The sequence below is a fragment of the Otolemur garnettii genome, unplaced genomic scaffold (genome assembly GCF_000181295.1).
Source record: "Otolemur garnettii isolate 467f Iridium unplaced genomic scaffold, OtoGar3 scaffold00024, whole genome shotgun sequence".
In the NCBI taxonomy this organism is placed as follows: domain Eukaryota; kingdom Metazoa; phylum Chordata; class Mammalia; order Primates; family Galagidae; genus Otolemur; species Otolemur garnettii.
Window position 1 is genome coordinate 13293410 of NW_003852419.1, and position 25347 is coordinate 13318756.

A 25347-nucleotide genomic window follows, 5' to 3' on the forward strand; every position below is an offset into this window, starting at 1 on the left:
AAACTACTATAGAAGACGTTAGTATTAACTCTCTGAGAGATATATATGTATATATATATGCGAACTATATGAGGTTTCTTGAATAATACTATGTTTCAGATATACAGCTGGTTTTTTTCTTTTGAGACTTTTTGTTATGGAAATTTCCAAACATAACTAAAGTAGAAATGTTAATAATGAACCCTCAGGTATCCATCACCCAGCCTCTGAGGTTTATGATTTAAATAACAATGAATTGTCTAATAAGTGTATGTGATTGGATTTTCTTCTAAGGAAAAATGAATTAATATTGACTTACTTCTTTCCAAGATTTAAATGATTTCTTTCCTTTATATTGTTCCATTTTAATAATGGAAATAAGGCAGTTTGTTGCTACTCCACACATTTTGTAGTAGTGGTAGATGTATTATTTGAAGTGGAAAAATACTATAATTCAGTGGTTTTATTTCTTTTAGAGTATTTCTCAATGTCTTGCTCAAGGTCACATGAATAGTAAGGGTGGATCCTTGGTTTTAACCCAGTTCTTGCAAATCCCAAGTCCTAACCATGTTAGTTACCCTTCTTAGCACTGCATGATTTGATATGAAATGCTTACCTGCCTCACAAACGAGGAGATGTAAAATGTTAGTGATATATTAAGAACTTTGGAAGTAGAATGTCTTCCTTATCTAGTCATAAATAGTAATTTTAAAAAAATCTTTGGACCTTTTAATTAGTAGATTGCTCAATTAACTAAATTGTGTGCTTTTTAAACTGTGTTATGGATTCCTGAAGTTATCAGAGGCTAAAGCAGAAGAGCCAACAGTGCATAATAATGAAGCTGCAAAACTGAGTAATTCCCAAGGGGCTGGTGAACATTTTGCACACCCACCCTCAGGTAAGGTTGAGATGCACTGAACTTTCTCTAATATGAATTGTAAACCTTGTGCAGAGTGTGTTACTGTCTCACACACATTTAACCTTCAAAAACCCAGGGAGTGTTGAATGGCTTTGGTATTTAAAGTTCTTTGTAAATTTAGTTGAAGAGGTTGCACATAAGAGATCCTTAGCTGAAGGACAGGGTGTAGTCTCCAATTTCTAAGTAAGGCCTTGAACCTAGAGCAGTGAGCAGAACTCCTTGACGGAGCCACCAGCCTTTGTGCCATGGCTACAGCATATACTCAGTAAGTTCATGTAACATTTGATATTCTCTTCCTTGGTCATAGTTACATGGTGTATGAGAGTGAGAAGCTAAAGTGGGAAAGATAATATTAAATTTCTTTCTTAATGAATTAAAGTAAAACTAGAAAATAAGATGTACCCAGTTTGTCTAAATGTTTAGTCAGAAATTGTCTTTGAAACCAGAATTGATGAGAATTCTTGTGGGAAATATCAGTCCATGAATTTGTTCAATATGTGCCGAATCCACTTTCCATATGCTCTGATTTCCTATATAAGAAAACAAGTATTCCTGAAACAGAAATTGAATTGTGGTCATGATTTCAGTTCATTTTATCATGGATTCCTATTGTTTTAAACAAATGTCCTTTTCTTAGTTAAGAAAAAAAACATTGCGAGGTAAATATTATAATCTTTCTTTTTAAAAAAAGAAATCAAGAAAACCAAGTGACTTGTCCAAGATCACTGAGCTCTTAAATGGTAAAAGTGTGATTTATCCTGGTCTTCTGACTTAACTGTTGTGTTCTTATACACCTTAGAAGAACTGCTGTAATCGAGATAAGTTTGATGTTTACTCATTAATTTTTTATGTAAGATGGAGAGCAACTTTATTTTTTAAATATTTAATTTTTTTAAGAGCTATTTTAGATACACTATAAATAGAACAGAAGATACAGAGATTTCTCACATAATTTCAGCCACCACACATGCATTGCCTCTCCCATTATCATTCCTCACAGAAGTGGTGCATTTGTTATATTGGTGAACCTATGGTGAGACAACATTCCCACCCTAAGATCACATTAGGACTCACTCTTGGTATTGTACATTCTAGGGATTTGGAAAATGCATAATGACATGTCTCTATGGTTATAGTGTCAGACAGGGTAGTTTTGTTGTCCTAAAAATCCTCTGTACTCTGCCTCTTGGTTCATCCTTCCCTCCTAATCCCTGGTAACCACTGACCTTTTTACTGTACCATAGCCCGAATGTCATATAGTTGGGAGCATATTATATGTAGCCTTTTCAGGCCGGCTCCTTTCTCTTAGTATTATCCATGGAAGATTTCTTCAAGTCTTGTTTGGACTTGGTAGCTCACTTCTTTTTAGCACTGAATGATACTTCATTGTCTAGATATGCCATAATTTGTTTATTCATTCATTTGCTGAAGAACATTTTGGTTGCTTCCAAGTTTTGTCAGTAATGTACGGCTTTTGTGTAGATGTAAGTTTTCAACTCTTTTGGGTTGACCACGGTATTGTATGGGAAGAGAATGTCTGGTTTTATAAGAAACTGCCAAACAGTCTTCAAAGTGGCTGAACTATTTTGCATTCTCATCAGCCATGAATGAGAATTACTGTTACTCCACATCCTTGCCAGCATTTGGTTTTATCATTGTCGCAGATTTTGTCCCTTCTAATTAATAGGTGTTTAGTGGTTTTATTTGCATTTCCTTGATGACATGTGATGTAGAATATCTTTTCATATGTTTATTTGTCATCTATATATCTTCTTTGGTGCTATGTCTGTGATGGCCTTCGACCCATTATTTTAATTGAGTTATTTCTTTTCTTATTGTTGAATATTTTTTTAAGCCTTTATTTTTTATTTTTTATTTTTTAGACAGAGTCTCACTCAGTCACCCTGGGTAGAGTGCCATGGTGTCATAGCTTATAACAACCTCAAACTCCTGGGCTCAGGGGATCCTCTTGTCTCTCAGCCTCTGGAGTAGCTGAGACTATAGGCACCTGTCACAACACCCAGCTAGTTTTTCTATTTTTAGTAGAGACGGGGTTTCACTTTTGCTCACGATGGTCTGGAACTCCTGAGCTCAAACAATTCACCCACCTCGGCCTCCCAAGAGTGCTGGGATTACAGGCCTGAACCACCAAGTCCGGCCTTTATTGTTGAGTTTTAGAGAGTTCTTTGTGTATTTTAGATAACAGTTTTTTATGATAAAGGATATGTCTTCTGAAAATATTTTCTTCTAGTCTGTGGCTTGTCTTTTCATTCTCTTGATAGTGTCTTATCTCTTTAAGGTATTGCTCTGTAAGAGCAGGTGTTTTAAATTTAGTGAAGCCAGTTTATTATTTCTTTCATAGGTTGTGCCTTTGGTGTTGTATCTGATAAGTCATCACCAAACCTAAGGTCATCTAGGTTTTCTCCCATTTTATCTTCTAGGATTTTTTGCTTTATATTTTATATTTAAGTCTGTGATCTATTATTATTATTATTATTATTTTTGTTTGAGACAGAGTCTCACTTTGTTGCCCTGGTAGAGTGCTGTGGTGTAGCTCACAGCAACCTCAGACTCTTGGGCTCAAGCGATTCTCTTGCCTCAGCTTCCCAAGTAACTGGGACTATAGGTGCCTGCCACAAGACCCAGCTATTTTTTTTTGTTGTTGCCCACCACAGCACCTGGCTATTTTTAGAGACAGGGTCTCACTCTAGCTCAGGCTGGTCTTGAACATGTGAGCTCAGGTGATCTTCCTGTCTTGGCCTCCCCGAGTACTGTGATTACAGGTGTGAGCCACTGAGTGATCTAATTTGAGTTAATTTTTGTGAAGGCTGTAAATTCTGTGTCACGATTCATTTTTTTTCTTTTTTTTGCACATGGATGTTTAGTTGTTCCAACACCATTTGCTGAATAAATTATCTTTTACTCATTGTATTATCTTTACTCATTTATCAAAGATCAATTGACTATTTTATGTGGGTTTATTTCTGGGCTCTCTGTTCTCTTCCATTGATCTATTTGTCCATCCTTTTGCCAATACTACGTTATCTTGATTACTGTATCTTTTTGTTTCACAGTTACACTCTTTTCTTCTAGTTTTGAAATGTACCATTGCAACATGCACATTAGGTGAGGTCCTCCAAATAGCATTACTCCTCCCTCCTCTTCCCTCCCCTCCCCTCTTGCTCCTCTTCCTTTCTACTTTCTGGACTATAGTTATGTTTTACCATTCATATGAATGTGTAGGTGATTATAGTAGTATTGAGTACATTGGATACTTTCCCCCCCAATTCTTGAGGTACTATACTAAGAAGAATATGTTCCAGTTCCATCCATAAAAGATGTAAAGTCTCCATCTTTTTTATGGCTGCATAGCATTCCATGGTGAACATATACCACGATTTGTTAATCCATTCATGGGTCAGTGGGCACTTGGGTTGTTGTTTCTATGTCTTGGCAATTATGAAATGGGCTGCAATAAACATTCTGGTGCAAATGTCTTTGTTATAAAATGATTTCGATCATCTGGGTATATACCTAGAAGAGGAATTGCAGGATTGAACAGTAGATCTACTTTTAGTTACTTGACTGTTCTCCAAACTTCTTTCCAGAAAGGTCATATAGCTTCCATTCCCACCAGCAGTGTACAAGTGTTCCATTCTCTCCTCATCCACACCAGCATCCATAGTTTTGGAATTTTGTGATGTGGGCTAATCTTACTAGAGTTAGATGATATCTCAAAGTGGTTTTGATTTGCATTTCTCTAATGATTAAGGATGATGAGCATTTTATTATGTGTTTGTAGGCTATTTGCCTGTCTTTATCAGGGAAGTTTCTGTTCAAGTCTCTTGCCCACACAGAAATGGGGTTATTTGTTCTTTTATTATCAATTAGTTTGAGTTTTCTGTAGATTCTAGTTATTAGACCTTTGTCAGAAGCATAACCTGCAAAAATCTTCTCCCATTCTGAAGGTTGTCCGTTTACTTTACTTATTTTGGTCTTGGCTGTTCAAAAGCTTTTAAATTTGATCAGATCTCGGTAATTTATTTTTGGTGTTGCTTCAATTGCCTGGGGGTTCCTCCTCATAAAATATTCTCCCAGGCTGATTTTTTCAAGTGTTTTCCCTGCACTTTCTTCTAGCATTTTTATAGTTTCATGTCTTAAGTTTAAATCTTTTGTCCAGTGAGAATCAATTTTTGTTAATGGTGAAAGGTGAGGGTCCAGTTTCAGTCTTCTACAGGTCACCAGCCAGTTCACCTAGCACTGTTTGTTAAATAGGGAATCTTTCCCCACCGAATATTTTTGATAGGCTTATCGGCTTGTCAAAGATCAAATGATGATAAGTAGCTGGGTTCATCTCTTGGTTCTCTATTCTGTTCCATACATCTATCTCTCTGTTTTTGTGCCAGTACCATACTGTTTTGATCACTACAGATTTATAGTATAGCCTGAAGTCTGGTAACGTGATACCTCCTGATTTGCTTTTATTTCTGAGTAATGTATTTGCTATTCGAGGTTTTTTCTGATTCCATATGAAAGGAAACACTATTTTTTTTCAAGCTCTAAAGGATGACTTGATGCTTTCATAGGGATTGCATTAAATCTGTAGATTGCTTTGGGTAGTATGGACATTTTAACAGTGTTGATTCTTCCCAGCTGTGAGCATGGTATGTTTTTCCATTTGTTAACATCTTCAGCTATTTCTTTTCTCAGAGTTTCATAGTTCTCTTTGTAGAGATCTTTCATGTCCTTTGTTAGGTAGATTCCCAGATATTTCATCTTCTTTGACACTACTGTAAAAGGAATAGAGTCCTTTACTAAATTTCAGCTTGACTATTGTTGGCATATATAAAAGCTACTCATTTGTAGGTATTGATTTTGTATCCTGAGACGCTTCTGTATTCCTTGATCACTTCTCAGTGTTGTGGATGAGTCCCTGGGATTTTCCAGGTATAGGATCATATTATCAGTGAAGAGTGAGAGTTTGATCTTTTTTGATCCTATTGGGACATCCTTTATTACCTTCTCTTGCCTGATTGCAAGAGTAAGACTTCCATTACTATGTTGAATAGCAGTGGAGACAGTGGGCATCCTTGTCTAGTTCCTGATCTGAGTGGAAATGTTTTCAATTTTACACTATTCAATATGATATTGGCTGTGGATTTGCTGTAGATGGCCTTTAGCAGTTTAAGAAATGTCCCTTCTATGCCTGTTTTCTTAAATGTTCAGAAAATGAAAGGATGCTAGATATTATCAAAAGATTTTCTGCATCAATTGAGAGAATCATAAGGTCTTTGTTTTTTATTTTGTTGATGTGATGTATCATATTTTTAGATTTGTGTATGTTGAACCAACCCTGTAACCCTGGAATAAAACCAGCTTGATCATGGTGGATAATTTTTTTGATGTGTTGTTTCATTCTGTTTGCTAAGATCTTATTGAATATTTTTACATCAATATTTGTTAATGATACTGGTCTATAATTTTCTTTCTTTGTTGAATCCTTTCCTTGTTTGGGAGTCAGGGCGATATTTGCTTCATAGAATGTGTTGGGAAAGTATTCCTTTTTTTCCTTATGCTTTGAAAAAGGTTGTATAACATAGGTACTAGTTCCTCTTGAAAGGTTTGATAGAATTTGATGTGACGCCATCTGGTCCTGGACTTTTCTTTTTTGGGAGATTTCATATTATTGATGCTATTTCAGTGATTAATATAGGTCTATTCAAGATTTCTAATTCTTTCTGGTTGAGTCTAGGAAGGTGGTGTGCTTCCAGGTATTGGTCCATTTCATTCAGATTTTTATATTTCTGGGAATAGAGTTTTTGATAGCAATCATTGAAGATTTTTTTAATTTCTGAGGTGACTGTTGTTATTTCACCTTTATCTTTTCTGATGATATTAGAGATTTTGCTTTTCTATTTCTGGTTAGGTTGGCCAAAGATTTATTAATTTTGTTAATCTTTTCAAAAAACCAACTTTTTGTTTCCTTGATCTTCTAAATGATACTTTTGTTTTCAGTTTCATTTAATTCTGCCCTAATTTTGGTTATTTCTTTCTTTCTGCTGGGTTTGGGGTTGGAATGTTTTTCCTTTTCCAGTTGCTTGCAATGACCCCTTAAGTTGTTGGCTTCCTCTCTTTCTGTTTTCTTGATGAAGGCTTCCAATGCTATAATTTTCCTTCTTAGGACTGTCTTTGTAGTATCCTGCAAGTTTTGATAATTTGTGTCTTCATTATCATTTTGTTTGGTGATTTCTTTTCTTAATCTCATCTTTTACCCAGCTATCATTGCACCTATGATTATTTAGTTTTCCTGACTTTGTTTGAGTATGAAGATTCCTGTTGCTCTTGAATTCAACCTTTATTTCATGGTGGTCTGAGAAGATACAAGGAATAATTTCTATTCTTTTAAATTTGCTGAGGTTAGACTTGTGTCCTAGGATATGATCAATTTTGGAGGATGATCTGTGGGCTGATGAGAAGAATGTATATTCAGTTTTATTAGGACAAAATGTTCTGTAGAGATCTGTAAATTGTTCTAGGGTCAGGTTTGAGTCTAATATTTCTTTGTTTAGTTTCTTCTTGGAGGATCTATACAAAACTGCCAAAGAGGTGTTAAAATCTCTAAATATTATAGTGCAGGAAGATACCAAGTTGTTCATATCCATTAGGGTCTGCTTTATGAATTGAAGAGCATTCTGCTAGGGTGCATAAATGTTAATTATCGAAATCTCTTCATGTTGGGTGTTTCCTTTGACAAATATGTAGTGATTATTCTTATCTTTCTTTGTCTTCGTTGGTTTAAAGCCAATTGTGTCTGCAACTAAAATTGCAACCCTTTTTTTTTTTTCTGGTTTTGATTTGCCTGTATAATAGATGTCCATCCCTTCACCCTGAGTCTATTTTTATCCTTTAGGTAAGGTGAGATTCTCGTATGCAGCAGATATCTGGTCTGAGTTTATATATCTAGTCTGCCAGCCTATGCCTCTTTAGAGGACAGTTTAAACCATTCACATTAATTGAGAGAATTGATAAGCCTGTTTGTATTTTGGGTGTCATGTTTTTTGGATGTCCAGTGGATATTTTTAATCCTTTCACCACTGTGGAAGTTGGGTTTTGTTCAAAAATTTCTGAGTGAGTTTACTTTGGTGGTAGAGCATTGTGCTGGTCATTGTGGAGGATGGGTCTGAGAATATCCTGGAGAGCTGGTTTAGTTATGGCAAATTTCTTCAACATGTGTATGTCATTAAAGTATTTGATTTCTCCATCACAAATGAAACTCAGTTTAGCTGGATATAGGATACTAGGTGAAAGTTTTCTTTTAGGAGATTGAAGGTTGATGACCATCCTCTTCTGGCTTGAAATCTTTTGGCAGAGAGGTCTGCAGTCATTCTGATATTTTTCCCTTTGTAGGTGATGCTTTTCTTATGTCTGGCTGCTTGCAGAATTTTCTCCTTCATCTTAACTTTGGCAAAGTTAATCTCAATGTGTCCAGGAGGATGCTTTATTTGGATTGAGTCTTGCTGGGGTTCTGAAATTGTCTACTATCTTAATTTCTGTATCTCTTGCAATGCTTGGGAAATTCTCCATAATCTCTTGGAGTAGAGCATCTGTCCCTTTAGGACCATTCTCTTCTCCTTCAGGAATTCCTATAAGATGAATGTTTGATCTTTTGGAGTGATCCCACAACTCTTTCAGGGAATGATCAGTTTTTGCTTTCCATTTGTCTGCCTTTGAGCATTGAGAGCATTCAAAAGCTTTGTCTTCACTTTCAGAGATCTTTTCTTCTGCCTGATCAACTCTATTACTGAGGGATTCTACTGTATTTGGAGCTTCTCGACTAACTTTTTCAGTGCCTTGAGCTCTGCTATCTCTTTTCTCATTATGTCCGTATCTTTGGTGACTCTGTTTTTGAATTCATTAATTTCTTGAGACAATTTTAGAACTACTCTTTGGATTTCAATTTCTAACTTCCATTCTATTCATCTTATTTGCCATCCATATTGTGAATTCGATTTCTGACATTTTAATCATTTGTTTATATATGACACCTTCAGTTGTACTTCCTTTTTCATTGGTTGTGGCGGGGGGGAGTTGATCTGCTCTGGTTATTTATGTTGCCACAGTTTTTCTGTTGGTTCTGCACCATTTTTATTTTCCACTGTTTGGTTATTAGAACTAGTGGGGTAAGATTGAATTGGGTTTCCCAGGTAGTAGAGATAATCAGCCGCTTACCAAAGTGCTAGGCTTTGTAATTGTGGCTTATCTTCTACAACCTTACAATGGCCCCTTCCAGAGTTTTGGCCAGAGACTCTGAGGACCTTCTTGGTGAGATAGCACAAGCTAACTCTGTTTTGATATCATCCAACCTCTACCCTCTCCTAAGACCCAGTATTAGGTTTAAATATTGACTGTGAAGAGATATAGACAGCTGTGTGCCTAGCCCCAACCCTTCAGTTCTTCTCTGCTATAGAACTTTGAAGGTCAACCTCAGAGTGTCCCCAGGTGGACAGCCCCAGACACAAGTTTCAATTAAATTGTCTCAATGCAAACCCTGTTCAACAGAGAGGGATCCAAGGGTCTCCACCAGCAATGGAGCCAGGGATTCACACCCCCGCCCACCAGACTCAGTCCACAGTGTTGTCTGCTTCTCTGCTCACAGGCCCAGTTGGAGCTGGGGACCACTCCCCAATCCGCCAGTCTCAGTCCACACCTGGCAAGCCTCTGCTTGCTGGCCTAGCTAGAGTCAGGGAACCATGCCCCCATCTGCAGGTCTCTGTCCACTCCCAGAGGCTTTTCAGCTCTGTTGGAGTAAGGAGACCATGTCCTTGACCTCAGGTCTTGGTCCATACCTGGCAAACCTCTGCTTGCAGGCCCAGCTGGGGCTGGGAACCAGCCCTACCCACCGAACTCAGTCCACACTGGCAACCACTCTTTTGCTGTGGGCATCGTAAGAGCCACAGGTTCTGTACCCCCTCCTGCCAGACACAGCCCAAACCTAAGATCAACACCACCACTGGCTGGGCAAAGTCATAACCAAGGGACTGCTCCTCTTTCCCTTGAGTGTCCCTTTTTCCCACAACCTCTTTCTTCCCCACTGGTCACAGGTTCCATCCTGAGGGTTGGCAGTCCACACTATGCCCAGATCTCCCAGGACAAGACCAAGTACTGTGCACTCCGTAAGGGGCAGAACTTCAGACTGCAGTGCAAGGAGGGAAGGGTGGACTGGGAGTATGGAATTGTTGGGGAAAATATCTGTTTAATTTTATGCCTGGCAGGGTGGTGTTTAGGTTCATAAGTGGGACCTCCCTGGAGAAAGAGACCCAGTGTTTAGCCACAGCTCTCTTCAGTGAGGTAAAATGAAGTCTTTTGTTCCCTGCTTGCTGGCAGAGAACCCAAGGCGGGCCTCCCGCTTGGGGAAGGAGTCTCCCATCATCTAGGCTTTGTACCTATAATTTGTTTTCTTGAATGCTCTTCCTTGGAGTCACAGCTTGCCGAACTTCTTTCTTGGCTCAGCTCTCCACCTTTGGCTTCATAGAATCTGATTCTGTTCAGTTTTTCTCCCTCTGGTTAGGAGCCTCTGCCAAAGGTTGCTACTAGTCGGCCATCTTCCCACAACCCTTTTGATTTACTATATCTTGAAGTCTTTAAGTTGGATAGTGCTATTCTCCAACTTTTTCTCTTTCAGTATTGTGTTGGCTCTTCTGGGTCTATTGCCTCTGTATAAACTTGAGAATCAGTTTGGGATTACCCACACAATAACTTGCTGAGATTTTGATTGGGATTGCACTGAATCTGTAGCTCAAGTTGGGAAGAACTGGTATCTTGAGACTATTGAATCTTCCTATCCATAAACATGGACTATCTCTCCATTTATTTAGTTTTTCTTTGATTCTTTCATTAGACTTTTGTAGTTTTCCTCATATAAGTCTTGGGCATGTTTTGTTAGATTTTAAACCTGTATTATTTTGGGGGTTGCCAGTGTAAATGGTATTATTTTTTAATTTCAAATTTTATTTGTTCATTACTGGTATAAAGGAAAGTGATTGACTTTTGTTTATTAACCTTGTATCCTCTACTTGTACTCTCATCTTTAGATGTTTTTGGAGCTATCGTACTATACAAACAGGAGCTTAGTATTTGTTGAAATGTCATTCTTAAGGTGAGAAACTACAGTTCAAGATCCTTAAGGATGGAAACCATGTTTATTGTTCTTACCCAGTGACCTGCACAATGTAGATACTGAATATATGTTATGGAATGGATATGAGGAAAAATAAGTAATATTAACATTAGCTAATTTTAGTGAACCTAGTCTAATACTTAGATATCTTATAACATTCTAATTGGTCTTATTGTCTTATTAACTGCCAGAAGTTAAAATGCATGTTGCCAATCAGTCAGTACAACCCTTGGCAAGAAAGGTGGAATTATTGCCTGAAACTTCCTCCCTCCCACAAAAAGGCCTGAAGATTCCTGGCTTAGAACATGCAGGCATTGAAGGACCAATAGCAGTAAGTAAAAGACATCACTTTTTAAGAACTATGAGCAAAATCGCAAGGTACTGGGACAATGTAACAGCCATACTCTTTGCTTTTGTTATGATCTTCAACTCCAATTTCTAATTGAATCAGTAAGTGGGTATTTGTGCCATTTATTATGTTGACTTGAATTTAGATAGTTCTTTCTCTTATTTGACCTAGAATTTATCAGCACTTGGAACAGAAGAGCTTCGGCAACGAGAACACTATCTCAAGCAGAAGAGAGATAAGTTGATGTCCATGAGAAAGGATGTAAGGACTAAGCAGAAACAGAGCATGGAGCAGAAAGGAAAACCTGGGGAGGCAGAGGTATGGCTAGCCTGAGCATGTCTAAATCTGCTAATCTAGAGGTGGAGTTCTCAAAATCACATTATGTACGAGAATACGTCTGATTAATTTTGCTTGTAGCGGCATTCATGGTAACCACCCTGCTAGGGCAATAGCTGCTAAGTGCTTTTAGGAAAGTGAGAGGTTTTTTTTTTTTTTTTTTTTTTAAATTAAATGTTAGCTCTGTACAATAATGCAGTCATGGGGTACAGTGTGGTGTTTTCATATACAATTTGAAATTTTTCATCAAACTGGTTAACATAGCCTTTATGTCATTTTCTTAGTTATTGTGTTAAGACGTTTATATTCTTTTAGAAAGATGCACTTGTACCCTGGAAAGATAAACCATAGAGGTGAGTTTTGATGAGCATTTTGTGAGGTAGAAATAATAGCAGCTTCATCATACTTTTCTTATTTCATTTGTTTTGCTCTGAGTGCATAAGGGTTAGTGGTCTTTTATCTGAGCCTCCCAAAATGTTCGAATGTTTCATCATAAAGCAGCATCAGTACCCCAGTCACCATCTCCAAGAGGCTTCTTCTCACTCAAGAAGTCAGATTTTACAGGGATTAGGAATCTTAGTCTGTGTCTGGTTTCCCTCATCCTGCCCCCACCTCCAAATGCCCTGAATCTTTGTTCATTTGAAGGCAGTATGTTGGGAATTTTAGACAAATGAACCCATTTTATACTGTAGCCAATTTTTTTCCCTTTTGTTTCTTTTTAAAGGAAATGACAGAGAAACCAGAAATGACAGCAGAGGAGAAGCAAACATTACTAAAGAGGAGATTGCTTGCAGAGAAACTTAAAGAAGAAGTTATTAATAAGTAATAATTTAGAAAAACAATTTAGCAACACAGAAATTAAAATTTTCTTAAAAAATAAATTATTTAACCCTTACTTGGAGACTTTTAGTTTCAAACACTTGCTTTTATAAATGCTATATAAACTCATTATTTTAAACATTTGAGGTAAAAGGTGGTAGCAAAGACATCTATTTATGTTATGTTTAATACAAATTTCTGGGTAATGTTTTCTCTTGGAGAGAGGGTATAGAAAGCAACTTATTGATGGTATATTCATTCATTCAAACTTGATTACCTACCGATACTGACAGGCATTGTGCTATGCACAGAGGATACAGTAATCAGCTAGATAGATGGGGCCGCTGTCTTCATGGAGCTAGTGAAGACGGTCCAAGGAAAAGTGTTAGAAAGGAAAGATGTAGCCAGGCAGTGGCTCAGGGCTGTAATCCTAGCACTCTGGAGGGTGAGGCAGGAGGACTCCTTAAGGGCAGGAGTTTGAGACTTGCCTGAGTAAGAGGAGTAAGAGGAATCCTCCTATTAAAAAAAAAAAAAAAGTAAAAATAGTAGCCAGGTTATATGGTGTGCATCTGTAGTCACTACTCAAGAGGCTGAGGCAGGATCACCCAAACCCAGGAATCTGAGGTTGCTGTGAGCTACAATGATGCCACTGCTTTCTAGCCAGGACAGAAAAGCAAGACTCTTAAAAAAAAAGGAAAAGTACAGAATGCTATGTTCAGGGCTGGAGAAGCCTCCTTGAGGAAGTGATGTGTGATGTTTTAAGTTGATTAGGATCATTACTGGGAGAGGAGGAAAGAAACAACTCAGGTCCCATAGCAGGAAAGAATAACAGTCTATTCTGAGGAACTGGAGAACATACAGAATGAGTAGAGAGGGCCAGCATGTGAAATTGGAGATACGTGGGGTGCTGATTATACAAAAATCTGGTAGGGAACATGATTTTAAATTTTGTAATATGTAGGACAGGCAGTGGTAATTTACTGAAAAAAAATTTTTAAATAGATCATTTAAAAATGATCAAAATTCTCAATTTTATTGTATGGAAACTAGGATATAGGCTAGAGTGGTTGTGGCTGGACACAGTACCAGCCACCTCTGAAGCAATCTAGTCAAGAGTAGGTATCTTGGGCAGTTGTAAGATGGGATTTTACATTGACCATTTAGATTTGTATACAGGACACAGCCCACACCTACCCTTTTCTAGTTATAGGACAAGTGAGGTTTAATTTATGATTGCATTTTATCTCCTTAAATATACAATTATATACTTTTAAAAAGGGATGCCAAAATTATTTTTTTAATGTGCTCATTTCAGTGATGTGCTCATTTCATAGTTGCAACCTTCAACCTATCGAAAAACTAGTATTCTGTATTTGCTAAATTTTCATCATGTGGATAAGAGGAAAAGCTAGTGATTAAAACACAGCAATCTGTTTCATGTAATTTTTTATTAAAAATATCGACTTTATATTGGATACATGTTCACAGATACCATTTTAAGAGAACCTAAGGCATACAAATGTGGGTTCTGGCTTGCTTTGCTGAGTGAAGGTAAAGATACAAAAAACCCAGATCTACCTGAGAGTAGTCATTTAAGACAGCGTATTCAAGGAATATTTTAAATCTTGTTCTCATATTGTGGGTAAACATATGTACCATAAACATTGTTACCTATATTTCAAGAAAACATTCACATTTCTGCCTTAAGAAAAGGTTCCTGGGTGGGCTTGGTGACTCACACATGTAATCTAGCACTTTGGAAATGAGGTGGAAGGATTGCTTGAGGCCAGGAGTTTGATTTGAGACCAGCCTGAGCAAGAGCAAGACCCTTTCTCTACAAAAAAGTAGGAAAATTAGTCAGGTGCTTCAGCTACTCAGCCTCCTGAGGCAGGAGGATCACTTCAGCCCAGGAGTTTGAGGTTGTAGTGAGCTATGGAAGATGCCACTGCATCCAGCCTAGGCCCCAGAAAGAGAGTATGCCCCCCCCCCAAATATTTAAGATTTATGGCAGTTTTTCGGTAAGGAAATAGTCCTATCGGAACTTCAAGTTATTTAATAACAAATGTAAATAGAGAAATGTCTTGATAAAACTTGCTTGAAAGTAAGCATATTTATATGGTAACTTTACTGATCTTGATATCCTGAGTCACTTGCCCTTTGAGGTGGAAGGTCTTTTTATTTGTGTATACCTTTACTCACAGTGGTAAGAACAACTCCATGCTGTGATCCTTTGGTGCTGAGATTTGCTCAAGGCTTACCATCTAAAAGTAATCAGTGATATTTAAAGTACAGTTGACCCTCATTTGTTTAGAATTCTTTTATTCAGGTTTTATATGAACTAGTGGCTCATAACAAGTACCTATGGATAATTTTATGAACTTTTATAAGAATGGAGTTGATTTATATTCACAACAAACCAAACACAAGCAGCAATCATGGAATTACAGGGTCACATTTTAATTCCTGAATTTTACAGTTCAGCATTAATATCACCACATGTATACAAATGGTGTAAAACAAGTACAGTGGTATTTTTAATACAAAATAAACATCTGTTTTATGGAAAAACTATACTTCATATCTACACAGACAGCCCATCTTTTCCAAACAATAGCCAAAATTAAAATTAACTACAAAATCTCCAAAACAGGGAAACTGCTTCAGTTTAAGCTACTCCAGGAAAAATGGACCCATAACACATTACAAGGGTGATCTAAAGATTGTAGCTGGACTTACTATTTTTTTCCCCAATCCACTGAGTTGTAGTTTAGGGGCACTGTTCTCACTTCAGCATGATCTCAGATCATAGATGAGCAAACTAACATTAAAATATTTACAGTTAACTTGCTGTCCTAAAAATAAAACCTCTTAACTATTTGCCTCAATATTTTTAAAAGTCACTTACGAACATGGAATGTGCTTTTACTCTTTTTTAAAAAGCAGCTTTCATACGTATTATACCCTTGTTCATGGAAAAGCTTCACGTGCTGCATGCTGACTTTGACTTGAATAACTTCTTGGATCAAATGGCTTCTAGATGTTAAATGCCACTTAACTCAGCACTATTCTTTATTAGTCTTTATAAATTACACTTTAAAACTTGCTTTCAGCTCTGCAGAGGAAGAGACCACTTTACTAACATAGCAGAAAGTTACTTCAAAGTGTCTCCCACAAAAGACTAAAATGGTAGGTTGCTGAAAGCCTTCTGCTCTATCCACTCTTCTGAAGATTCTAGAGAAAATCATTTTGGAATACTATTGTACTGATTCTCGGTCTCTTGTTACTCTAAAAGTGCTGAATTTTAACATATTAACAAAACTCTCCATTTTGAATCCAGGTTTTCATCAAAACACATACAGAAAATTCCTGGGACAGAAAACTCAACATGTACTGTAATACAGGGTGTGCTTCCTTCCAACTAATCTAAAAGGCTGAATTTCCAATAAATGTTTAAAGAAATGGTCCCAACAGCTTAACTTTATTTTTTATGATAGCTGAATTTGTTTTCCATAAAAATTATTTTAAAAAGAGGCAACTGATTAAAACAACAGTATGGCCAGCACCATTATACAAGTAATGTTATTGAGTTTGCAACTGAAGTTTTATAATTGTTTCTACATTAGATACTCCCACGGAGCAACCCTGCATTAATATTATTTTATCAACCTTTCCCTTTCCCTAAACCATCCCAAAACCTGACCTGAGACTTTCCTTGCTGAGAAGCTATCTCCCAGGTTCTGGTTATTAACTTTTTTTCTGGACAGCCTGAAAGGCAAACCCCTTAATTACTAGCAAGCAATCAAGTTCCCGGGAAGCCTGTTTTTTTACAGAACTAAACTCTCCTAGCTGATACGCTGAGTGTCTTTTGCTACTCCTTGTATATTTTTATAAGTTCAAGTGAGAAAGCTTTCTTATTCAGATTTTCAGCTCATTGAACAGTTGCAACAACATTTTAGTACGACCACAAGTTGAGGGTCCCCCAATAAATATTTTATGAGCCAAGACGAGGTCTTTTCCTGGGGGATGTTTCTTCTTCTTCATCTTCTTCCTCATCATCTGGATAATCCACTAAGCCAACCAAACTTCCCTATTGAAGAATTGAAAAAAAAATTCTTTTAAACATGTAACATAGTACAACTAGTCACTTTTAAAGATGTCAGAAATCATTTTTTAAATTAATCATATTATCTGAAATTATCACATTTGAATTTGATAAAACTGCTTGAAATTAATGAATATTTACTAAGGAACTGGTGGCACTCTCAGTAACCTTCAACTTTTCTATTTGGTTCTTAGATTTTTAATGATATCTTAGAACTCATGTGAGCAAATTTTATTGTGGGAAAATGACTTTTTCCAAATAGTAGGACTAACAAAGAATAGTAACATTTGGAAGTTGGAAAGGACCCTGGATATGAACTGAGTTCATTTGGCTAATTTTACTCTAGAGAAGGTAACAACCAGTAGCAAGAAGTCTCCCCGTAGTCTCTGTTTACCATGTATGTATGTCAATACAAAGTACACATCATTGTATTAATTCTGCTTTTGGAACAACAGTATAAATGGCTGACTATAACAAACACATGAAATGGTTCCTAAAAAATAGTGACTAAAAAATTCAGGACTAGCTCTCCATAACCAAAGAAAAATAAGGAAGTAAATTCAGGGTTTTGGCCTTTCATGAGTAATGGACCCCTTTGAAAATACTATTAAAGCTCTGGGGACTCTCCAGAAAATTACACATGTTCACAGGATTGCATTCATTCTGAACCAATCCTGTGAAAATTTATACACATGTTCTACAGGTTAAGAGGGTTACTATAAACACTATTCAGTTCAAACCCTTCAGACCTCGAGGGCATAAACAAATACAACTGAAGTAACTCACAACTCATATCTTCATACCCTAACAACCCAGTTATCTGGCATTAACATTACCAGAATATAACCAAAACAAACAAAATATTAGTCAACTAAAAAAGGCCTCTGAGAGGCTAGACACAAGTTATCAGTCTGTGAACTATGGTAAGTTTTATAAATAAAACATATTCACGTGAGAATCCTCCTTTCTCAGGTTAATCACACATTTTTAAGTCTTGATACGCAAGAGTCAGTATAGCTGAATTGTTAAGAATATACTGATTGTAGTCTGGCTTCCAGTGCCATCACTTTTTTTTTTTCCTACAGTTTTTGGTCGGGGCTGGGTTTGAACCCACCACCTCTGGTATATGGGGCCGGTGCCCTACTCCTTTGAGCCACAGGTGCTGCCCCCAGTGCCACCACTTTTTATCTAAAAGACTTTGGGAAAGTGATTTAATGTGTCTGTGGCTAATTTTCTCATCTGTACAATTGGCACAGAAGTACTTAGACCTCACTGAACTAGTCTAAACATTCCTTTTTTTTTTTTTTTTGGAGACAAAAACATTTGAGTTTCACTTTGTAGTCACTGGTAGAGTGCTGTGAAATCACAGCTCACAGCAACCTCAAACTCATGGGCTTAAGTGATTTGGCTGCTTCAGCCTCCCAAGTAGCTGGAACTATAGGCACCTGCCATAATACCTGGCTATGTTTAGAGACGAGGTCTCGCTCTGGCTTAGGCTGGTCTTGAACCTGTGAGCTCAGGTGATCTACCCACCTTGGCCTCCCAAAGGAGGATTTACAGGCATGAGACACCTTGGCTGGCCCTTAAAAATTACATTGAAAACAAAACATGTAAAAGCACTCTGGGGCGGCACCTGTGGCTCAAAGGAGTAAGGCACCAGCTGGAGGTGGCGGGTTCAAACCCAGCCCTGGCCAAAAACTGAAAAAAAATAAAAGCACTTTGGCATAGTGCTTGATATATAGTGAGTGTTCAGTAAGTGCTATTAGCTGCTATTACCACCATTATTATTATTTCTGTTATTTGGGTTCTAAGAACAAAAAAATGGAAGAGAGGGGAAAGAAGAAATAATTACAGTATAAAAAGGTATTAAACTTGACATTCACGAAGATGATAGCAAGTTACCAAGAAGTGTCAATTATGCTTAGAACTACGCATCATGGTAGTCTGTTTAACTTTCTGGGGAACTGCCAGACTGTACTACAACTGCCGCACCATTTTACACTCATTAGCAATATGTGTGGGTTGCCATTTCTCTACATCCTTGTCACCACTTGTTTTTGTCTTTTTTATTATAATTAGAACATGTGAAGTGGTACCATGTTATGGTTTTGATTTGCATTTCCGTAATAGACTAAATGTGCTCAGTATCTTTTCATGTGCTTACATGAGCCATTTGTATTATCTTCTTTGGAGAAATGTCTACTCAATCCTTTGCCCATTTGAAAACTACGCTGTCACATTGAGTATGAGTTCTTTATATCTTCTGCATACTAATTCCCTGTCAGAGAAATGATTTCCTCCCATTTTCTGGCTTGTCTTTATTTTGTCCTTTCAGTTTTTAGTAGTATCCTTTGAAGCACAGAAGTTTCAAGTTTTGATTAATTCCAATTTTTCTTCTGACTTGTGCTTTTGGTGTCACCTCTAAGAAATCATTGCCTAGTCCAAGGTCATGGAGGTTTATGTCTCTTTTGTTTTCAAAGAGTTTTATACTTCTAAGCTTTTCATTTAGTCTTTTTATCCATTTTGAGTTGAATTTTATATATGGTGTGAGATAGGGGCCTAACTCCATTCTTTGCATGTTGGTATCTAGTTGTAACATCATTTGTTGAAAAGACTATTCTTTCCCCATTAAATTGTTTTGGCCTGCCTTGTTTTTTCCTATGAAAGAAAATCCAAGGATCACCAGATACTTGTGTAAAGTTTCTAATACGAATAAAAGATCAAACAAATGACAATTAACAATAACCTATGCAGGGACAGTGAAAATTTTTTTCTGAAACAATAAAAGAAATAACTTATAACCAAGTAGAATTTACTCTAAGGTAGGAAGGGTGTTTCCACATCAAAAAAGGTAGGAAGCTATAATACATAATTATATATGTAAGGTACATTTATTTATATATGCAATATATAATCCATCATATTAACAAAAAGGAGATGGAACTAAAAAAATCATCTTTTACTCAAAAAATGGATCTTACTGAAACATGACTTTAAGAAGTTTTTTAAATCATCAGGAAAAGTGATAGTTTATGTATGTTCTTTCTGATTTTTTATTTTTAGAGACACAGTCTCACTGTGTCACCCTCAGTAGTGTGCTGTTGTGTCACAGCTCACAGCAACCTCAAACTCTTGGGCTTAAGCGAGCTGGCCTCAGCCTCCGAAGTAGTGGGGACTACAGGTGCCCGCCACAATGCCCAACTGCTTTTTTGTTGCAGCTGTCATTGCTGTTTAGCAGGCCCAGCCGGGTTCACACTGCCTGCCTCGGTGTATGTGGCCAGCACCCTAACTGCTGAGCTACGGGTGCTGAGAATGTTCTGATTTTCACAACTTAATCTCTTCATTTCACCTACCTGCCCTGGCCAGTAACCCTAGAATAATGGTTAAAATAATAGCAGTAACAGGAGCACAAAAGGGGCATCTTTGTCTTGTTCGTGACTTAGTGGGAATGCTTCTGGTATTTCTTAGCTTCTTGGTATCATACATGTGTATCAAGTTAAGAAATTACTGATTTTTCCTACTTTACTGAACATTTTTATTTGGAAGTAAATATCAAAACTGTACCTCCATGTTCTGTGCAGAAATACCCTTGTGTGTGAAATAATGTCTGTAGGTGATCACACTATAAAAGGCTGGAAACAACTTTAATACCCATCAGTAAAGTTATGTAAGTTATGGTATAGCCACACTTTTAAATTATATGCATGAAATTTTTTAGTGTCCTGATATGGAGAGCTTATCTATATAATTATGTTACATGAAAAAGCAAGATGCTGGTTTCTCAAATGTGTATCTGTGGCAAAAGTAATGTTTAATTTTAGCCAATGGCTTCTTATTCTGATTTTATAAGTATTTTTCCTTATGGAAAATATGCATGTTTTTTAGCTATACAACTAAAGTATTTTATGTCTTTATAGCATTCATATCTTAAAGAAATTATTTTCTTTCCTTAGTAGCTAAGCTAATGTCTTGCAAGTCTTTAACTATACAAATTAACATTGAAGGTGAAACTGGTTAAACTAAAGGGCCACTGATAACCTGCTAACACCTAGGAATGTGGTCACAGTTTGTTAAGAAGCTTGAGCCAACAAAATTGGTGCTTTACTTCTGTGAACTTCTATCTTGCTTAATTTCTATTTTTTTTTTTTTTGCAGTTTTTGGCCAGGGCTGGGTTTGAACCCGCCACCTCCAGCATATGGGGCTGGCACCTTACTCCTTTGAGCCACAGGCACAGTCCTTAATTTCAAATTTTTTATAACTACAGTGATGGAAAAATTAATCTGTTTTTCAAGAACAATCACTGTTTTTATCCTTGTCTCTAAAAAAGACATAGAACAAATGTATTTTGTAACCTACTGTGTCAAAAAGGATGAAATATGTGTTGGACTTCATTTTGCTCATTTAATAGTAAAGAATTATCTGGAAAGATAAATTAAAAACTCAAAGAAATATCACAGAAAACAGAATAGAAAAAAATAAACAGTAATAGGAGAGAAAAGTTATGAAAATTACAAAATCAACCCAGAAGGCTCCATACAGCAATGAGTGATAGTGAAACTAAAGGGACATGACAATTTAACTGAAGAATTCCCAAACCATATCAACATAAAATTTCACAGACAGGGATAAAACTCCATATGCTTCCAGGAAGAAGAAAATAAAATCACACAGAAAATTATTAGAAATAAGAATGTCTCTGGACTTCTTGACAGCAATTAACTTTAAATTTCTGAGAGAAAATTATTTCCAATCTGGTCTGCATTCAGTTAGCCAATTGAGTGTGAGGTCTGAATACAGTCATTTTCATACATGCAAATTTCACCTCGCATGGGATTCTTTTCTCAGTAAGCTATTGGAAAATGTGCTCCACCAAAATGAGATAGGAAATCAAGAGAACTGAAGACAGAGAATCCAGGAAACAAACAGTGCAAAGGAGTTGACAGGCTAACGGAAAACACAGGATGATGACCAAGAAGCCTCTAGACAACACATGTGTAGCACGTTGGGAGAACAACCGATCTAGACTGGAACAGGATAGGAGACGAGATTTCAAGAGAGATGTCTCCAAGGAGGGAGTTTATGGAAACTAACTTGAGAGGTACCAAAGAATCAGCAAGAAGCACATAAGTACTACAACAAAGAAAACACAATTATTTATTCTAGAAAAGGTGGAAAGTTGTAAGGAAAACAATTTTAAAAAAGAGTAGGAAAAATAAATAATATATTGTCATAACTATGAAACTATCAATTATTATTTTAATAAAAAATTGTGATATAGGGAGAACTAACAGTGAGGGTGTGGTAAGGGGCATTTATGTGCGCATATATGAAAGCTAATTTCTCATTTACCATAGTAAGAAGTTAATAAATTAAGTCTACAGTTAGCCAAACAATATAGAGGTAATAAAACAGAAGGGTTCAAAACTATCTTTGTGGAAATTACATTAAGAATATCTGCCATGCGGTTATATTGTTTGGGTTCAAATCTTGGCTCTGCCCTTTTCTGTTTCAGAAGATTGATATTTTTTTCTAATATAAACTTGCCTTTCAGTAATACTTGACTTTTGAAAATAAGGGCACATATAACTTTGATTAAAAAAAAAAAAGAAAAGCTCATGCATGAGGTCTGACAATTAAGATCATGAACTCACTGTAGAAAAAGTGGCACATGCCTCACTGCTGAGTATCACTACATCATCTTCAAAGTACTCCCCTTGGGAAGCTATGCACCCACACCAGTGTCTAATCCACCCATCAAAGCAATTTTGGAACTCTTTCAGGAACAGCCATCAGAGCTGTCATTGTAAAAGGTCTGGTAAGTTCATGAACTTGCTACTGTGTACCTTACATTGGCAGCAATGTCCTAACAACTTGGTGAGGGTTCATAACTGTGATATATCAGTGTCTCAGAGCTCGTTTGTGTTGACATGTGGCAGCATCTTGCTCAGTGCTCACTGTTGTTGAGCCAAGCACACTCAAGAGACTCCATAAATCGGTACAGACTTTCTGAAGAGGAATTTAACAATGTGTGAAGACACTGTACCACTTATCTATCCAAGAAAGTAATTTAAAATGCAGTAAACTATTTTAAATCACACATGAACTTTATGGACACCCTATATTATGATACAACTAAATAAAATGAAATTCTACCAGGTGTGTCCAACCTGCCAGATTATGTGAAGACTGTTTTGCTTATCTGTTCTTGTTAGTGTTTGTATGTTTCAAGTGTGGCCCAAAAACTCTTATTCCCATGTATGGCAGAGAAGAAAAATGATTGGACACCCCTGTGACATCAATAATGTTTCAATAACAGAAAAATTCTTATAATGAATAATAAAAGCAGGATGCAAAACTGTATTTATATAGACATCTATTAAGAGCTAGATAAACTCATATACCCAAAGATAAATCCAATCTATAATATGTGTGCATAGTCTCTGATAATAATATGCAACTTTTTTCCTTCTTTGAAATTGTTTTGATTATCCAAATTTTCTTTTTTTTTAAATTATTTTATTTTATTTTATTATTTATTTATTTTTTTATTTTTGCAATTTTTTTTCGCTAGGGCCAGGTTTGAACCTGCCACTTCTGGTATATGGGACCAGCGCCCTACTCCTTGAGCCACAGGTGCTGCCCGATTATCCAAATTTTCTTCAGTAAGCATGAAATAATTTTACAGATGGAAAAAGCAAGGTTTGTTTACGTACAGTGATGTCTTACATACCTTGGTGGTTGTTACTGATGTAGCCAAGTTTGTAGTTTTGGAAGAGGACCCATTAGAACTTGCTGGTGGTGTCTGAGCTACTACAGATTTACTATTTGTTCCATTAGCAGTACTGGCAGAGTGGGAGAAAGTAAATTTGAAGCCACCAGGAGATGTCCTTTTGGGAAGGTTTTCCTTATCTTCACTTTCTTTTGCTAAAGTGAAAATAAAATTTGAACTATAAGTATTCCTAAGCCAAAGCATCTAAAAAGAACAATTTAAAAACCTATAAAACACTGTCTTTGCTTTCTAAGAGCTAAAAAAGCATGATGCGTACAGTGGGTAAGTCTTTATTAGCTAGAATCTTAGACATTTCTGTAACAGAAAGAACCTTAAGAGAAATATAACAAAATTGGCCAGCTTATGCTTGAAGTGTACATTGTGGCATCTAACGTATACTTTCCGAGGACTCATTAACTACCTGAAACTCCCATTTATTGTCTCCTTTTGGCTTCCACTCACTGACCCTACACTTCTCCACTCACTGTTAGCACCTAAAACTTTCTCCCAAAAGTCATTATTTCGAATACCAAAAGACAAAAGACAATGATCAAATCTGTAAGTCTCTTATTTCCTGAATATTCCAGTTTCCTTTTTCTGTTTCTTTTATGACATAGGTGTCCAGTCCCGTTTAACATCTGGTTGCTAATATTTTTCTGTATGACTCTCAACAGCATGGCACTCAACAGTGGATACAGTATTTCAAATATGGCTTTAAAGCCTCAATTTTGACAATAGTTGGGGAAGTACCTGTAATGCATGAAGGTAGAAGAATTTGTTTACTAAAGATACCTACTCCTTGGGACATTTTAATAGGCTACTGCTCCCCTAAACTAAAGCAAATAGAACTTATTGCATTAATGAATGTAAAATGCGTGAGGCTGGGAACAAGAGTTTCAAGGAAAAGGTAATAAATCAATGAAATTAATTCTCTGATGAGAACTGCCTTTAGAAAATGTCATACTCAAAATTACAGACTTATATATAATAAATTCAGGAAAGACTTCTGTCTTTCAAGATACAAGTTTTTATTAAATGTTTAAATGATATATGTAGGACAGTATTCCAAAAAATGGTAATGCTCTGGGCCACAATTACAGTGATTAGTTCAGCCAGGTGCCATGGCTCATGCCTGTAATTCTAGCACTCTGGAAGGCAGAGATGGTTGGACTTCTTGAGCTCAGGAGTTTGAGACGAGCAGAGAAAGAGTGAGATCCTGTCTCTACTAAAAACAGAAAAAACTAGCCAGGCATAGTGGTGCACACCTATAGTCCCAGCGATTCGGGAGGCTGAGGCAGGAGGATTGCTCAAGTCCAGCCATTTGAGGTTGTTGTGACCTATGATGATGCCAAAGGACTCTACCCAGGGTAACAGAGCGAGACTTAGCCTCAAAATAAATAAATAAATAAACAGTTATTAAAAAACAAGTTAAGCATGTTCGAAAGCCAGGAGAAATTTTACTTTTTCACTTCTTTTGATACTATATATAACTTTTATAATAATTTAAAAATTTCAAATAGCAAAATTACATCTTTGAGCTCAGTTTCCTTAGCTATAAAGGGTTCAAGCAGCAAACTCTTGAAGGTTTCCATGGCTCTACATGGTCTCTATTATTACTGGAGATATTACTATAGAAATAAAGCTAAGACTGTTCCAATAAGGCAAAGTATAAGTAGACAATGCAATTTCTAAACAGCTAATGAACAGTATCACAAAACGGCAAGTTTTGAGAAATACATTTTAAACATGAAAAGAATTTCTAAATAGATTTGGAAAAAGTACAAAGTCTTAAAGTGACATTCATATTCATAAAACACGTAATGTTCATCTTTCTTGCTGTAAAAACTATGATCAAACCTTCATAAGCAACTGAATAATTTCTGCTCTAAATAAGGGG

At 36.6% G+C, this 25347-nt stretch overlaps 2 protein-coding genes across 5 annotated transcripts in view; one reads left to right on the plus strand and one right to left on the minus strand.

Annotated features, from left to right (window-relative positions):
• The window catches only part of CFAP36 (cilia and flagella associated protein 36), a 37298-nt gene extending 24642 nt beyond the window's left edge, over positions 1-12656 (plus strand). The window contains exons 7-10 of the mRNA XM_003787930.2: positions 775-877; positions 11267-11406; positions 11596-11742; positions 12485-12656. Of these exons, the coding sequence (XP_003787978.1) occupies positions 775-877; positions 11267-11406; positions 11596-11742; positions 12485-12586 (492 nt within the window). The 3' untranslated portion in view covers positions 12587-12656. The remainder of the gene's footprint in view (positions 1-774; positions 878-11266; positions 11407-11595; positions 11743-12484) is intronic.
• A 2358-nt stretch (positions 12657-15014) lies between these two features.
• PPP4R3B (protein phosphatase 4 regulatory subunit 3B) overlaps positions 15015-25347 on the minus strand; it is a 63760-nt gene continuing 53427 nt past the window's right edge. For 2 of the 4 annotated variants that reach the window (XM_023512098.1, XM_003787931.3), the window contains 2 exons: positions 23412-23605; positions 15016-16666 (listed from right to left, as the gene is read on the minus strand). In XM_023512098.1, coding sequence (XP_023367866.1) covers positions 16571-16666; positions 23412-23605 — 290 coding nt within the window. In that variant the 3' untranslated portion in view covers positions 15016-16570. Of the gene's footprint in view, positions 16667-23411; positions 23606-25347 lie in introns of all 4 variants that reach the window. The other 2 variants (XM_023512097.1, XM_023512096.1) reach the window with 2 other exon arrangements.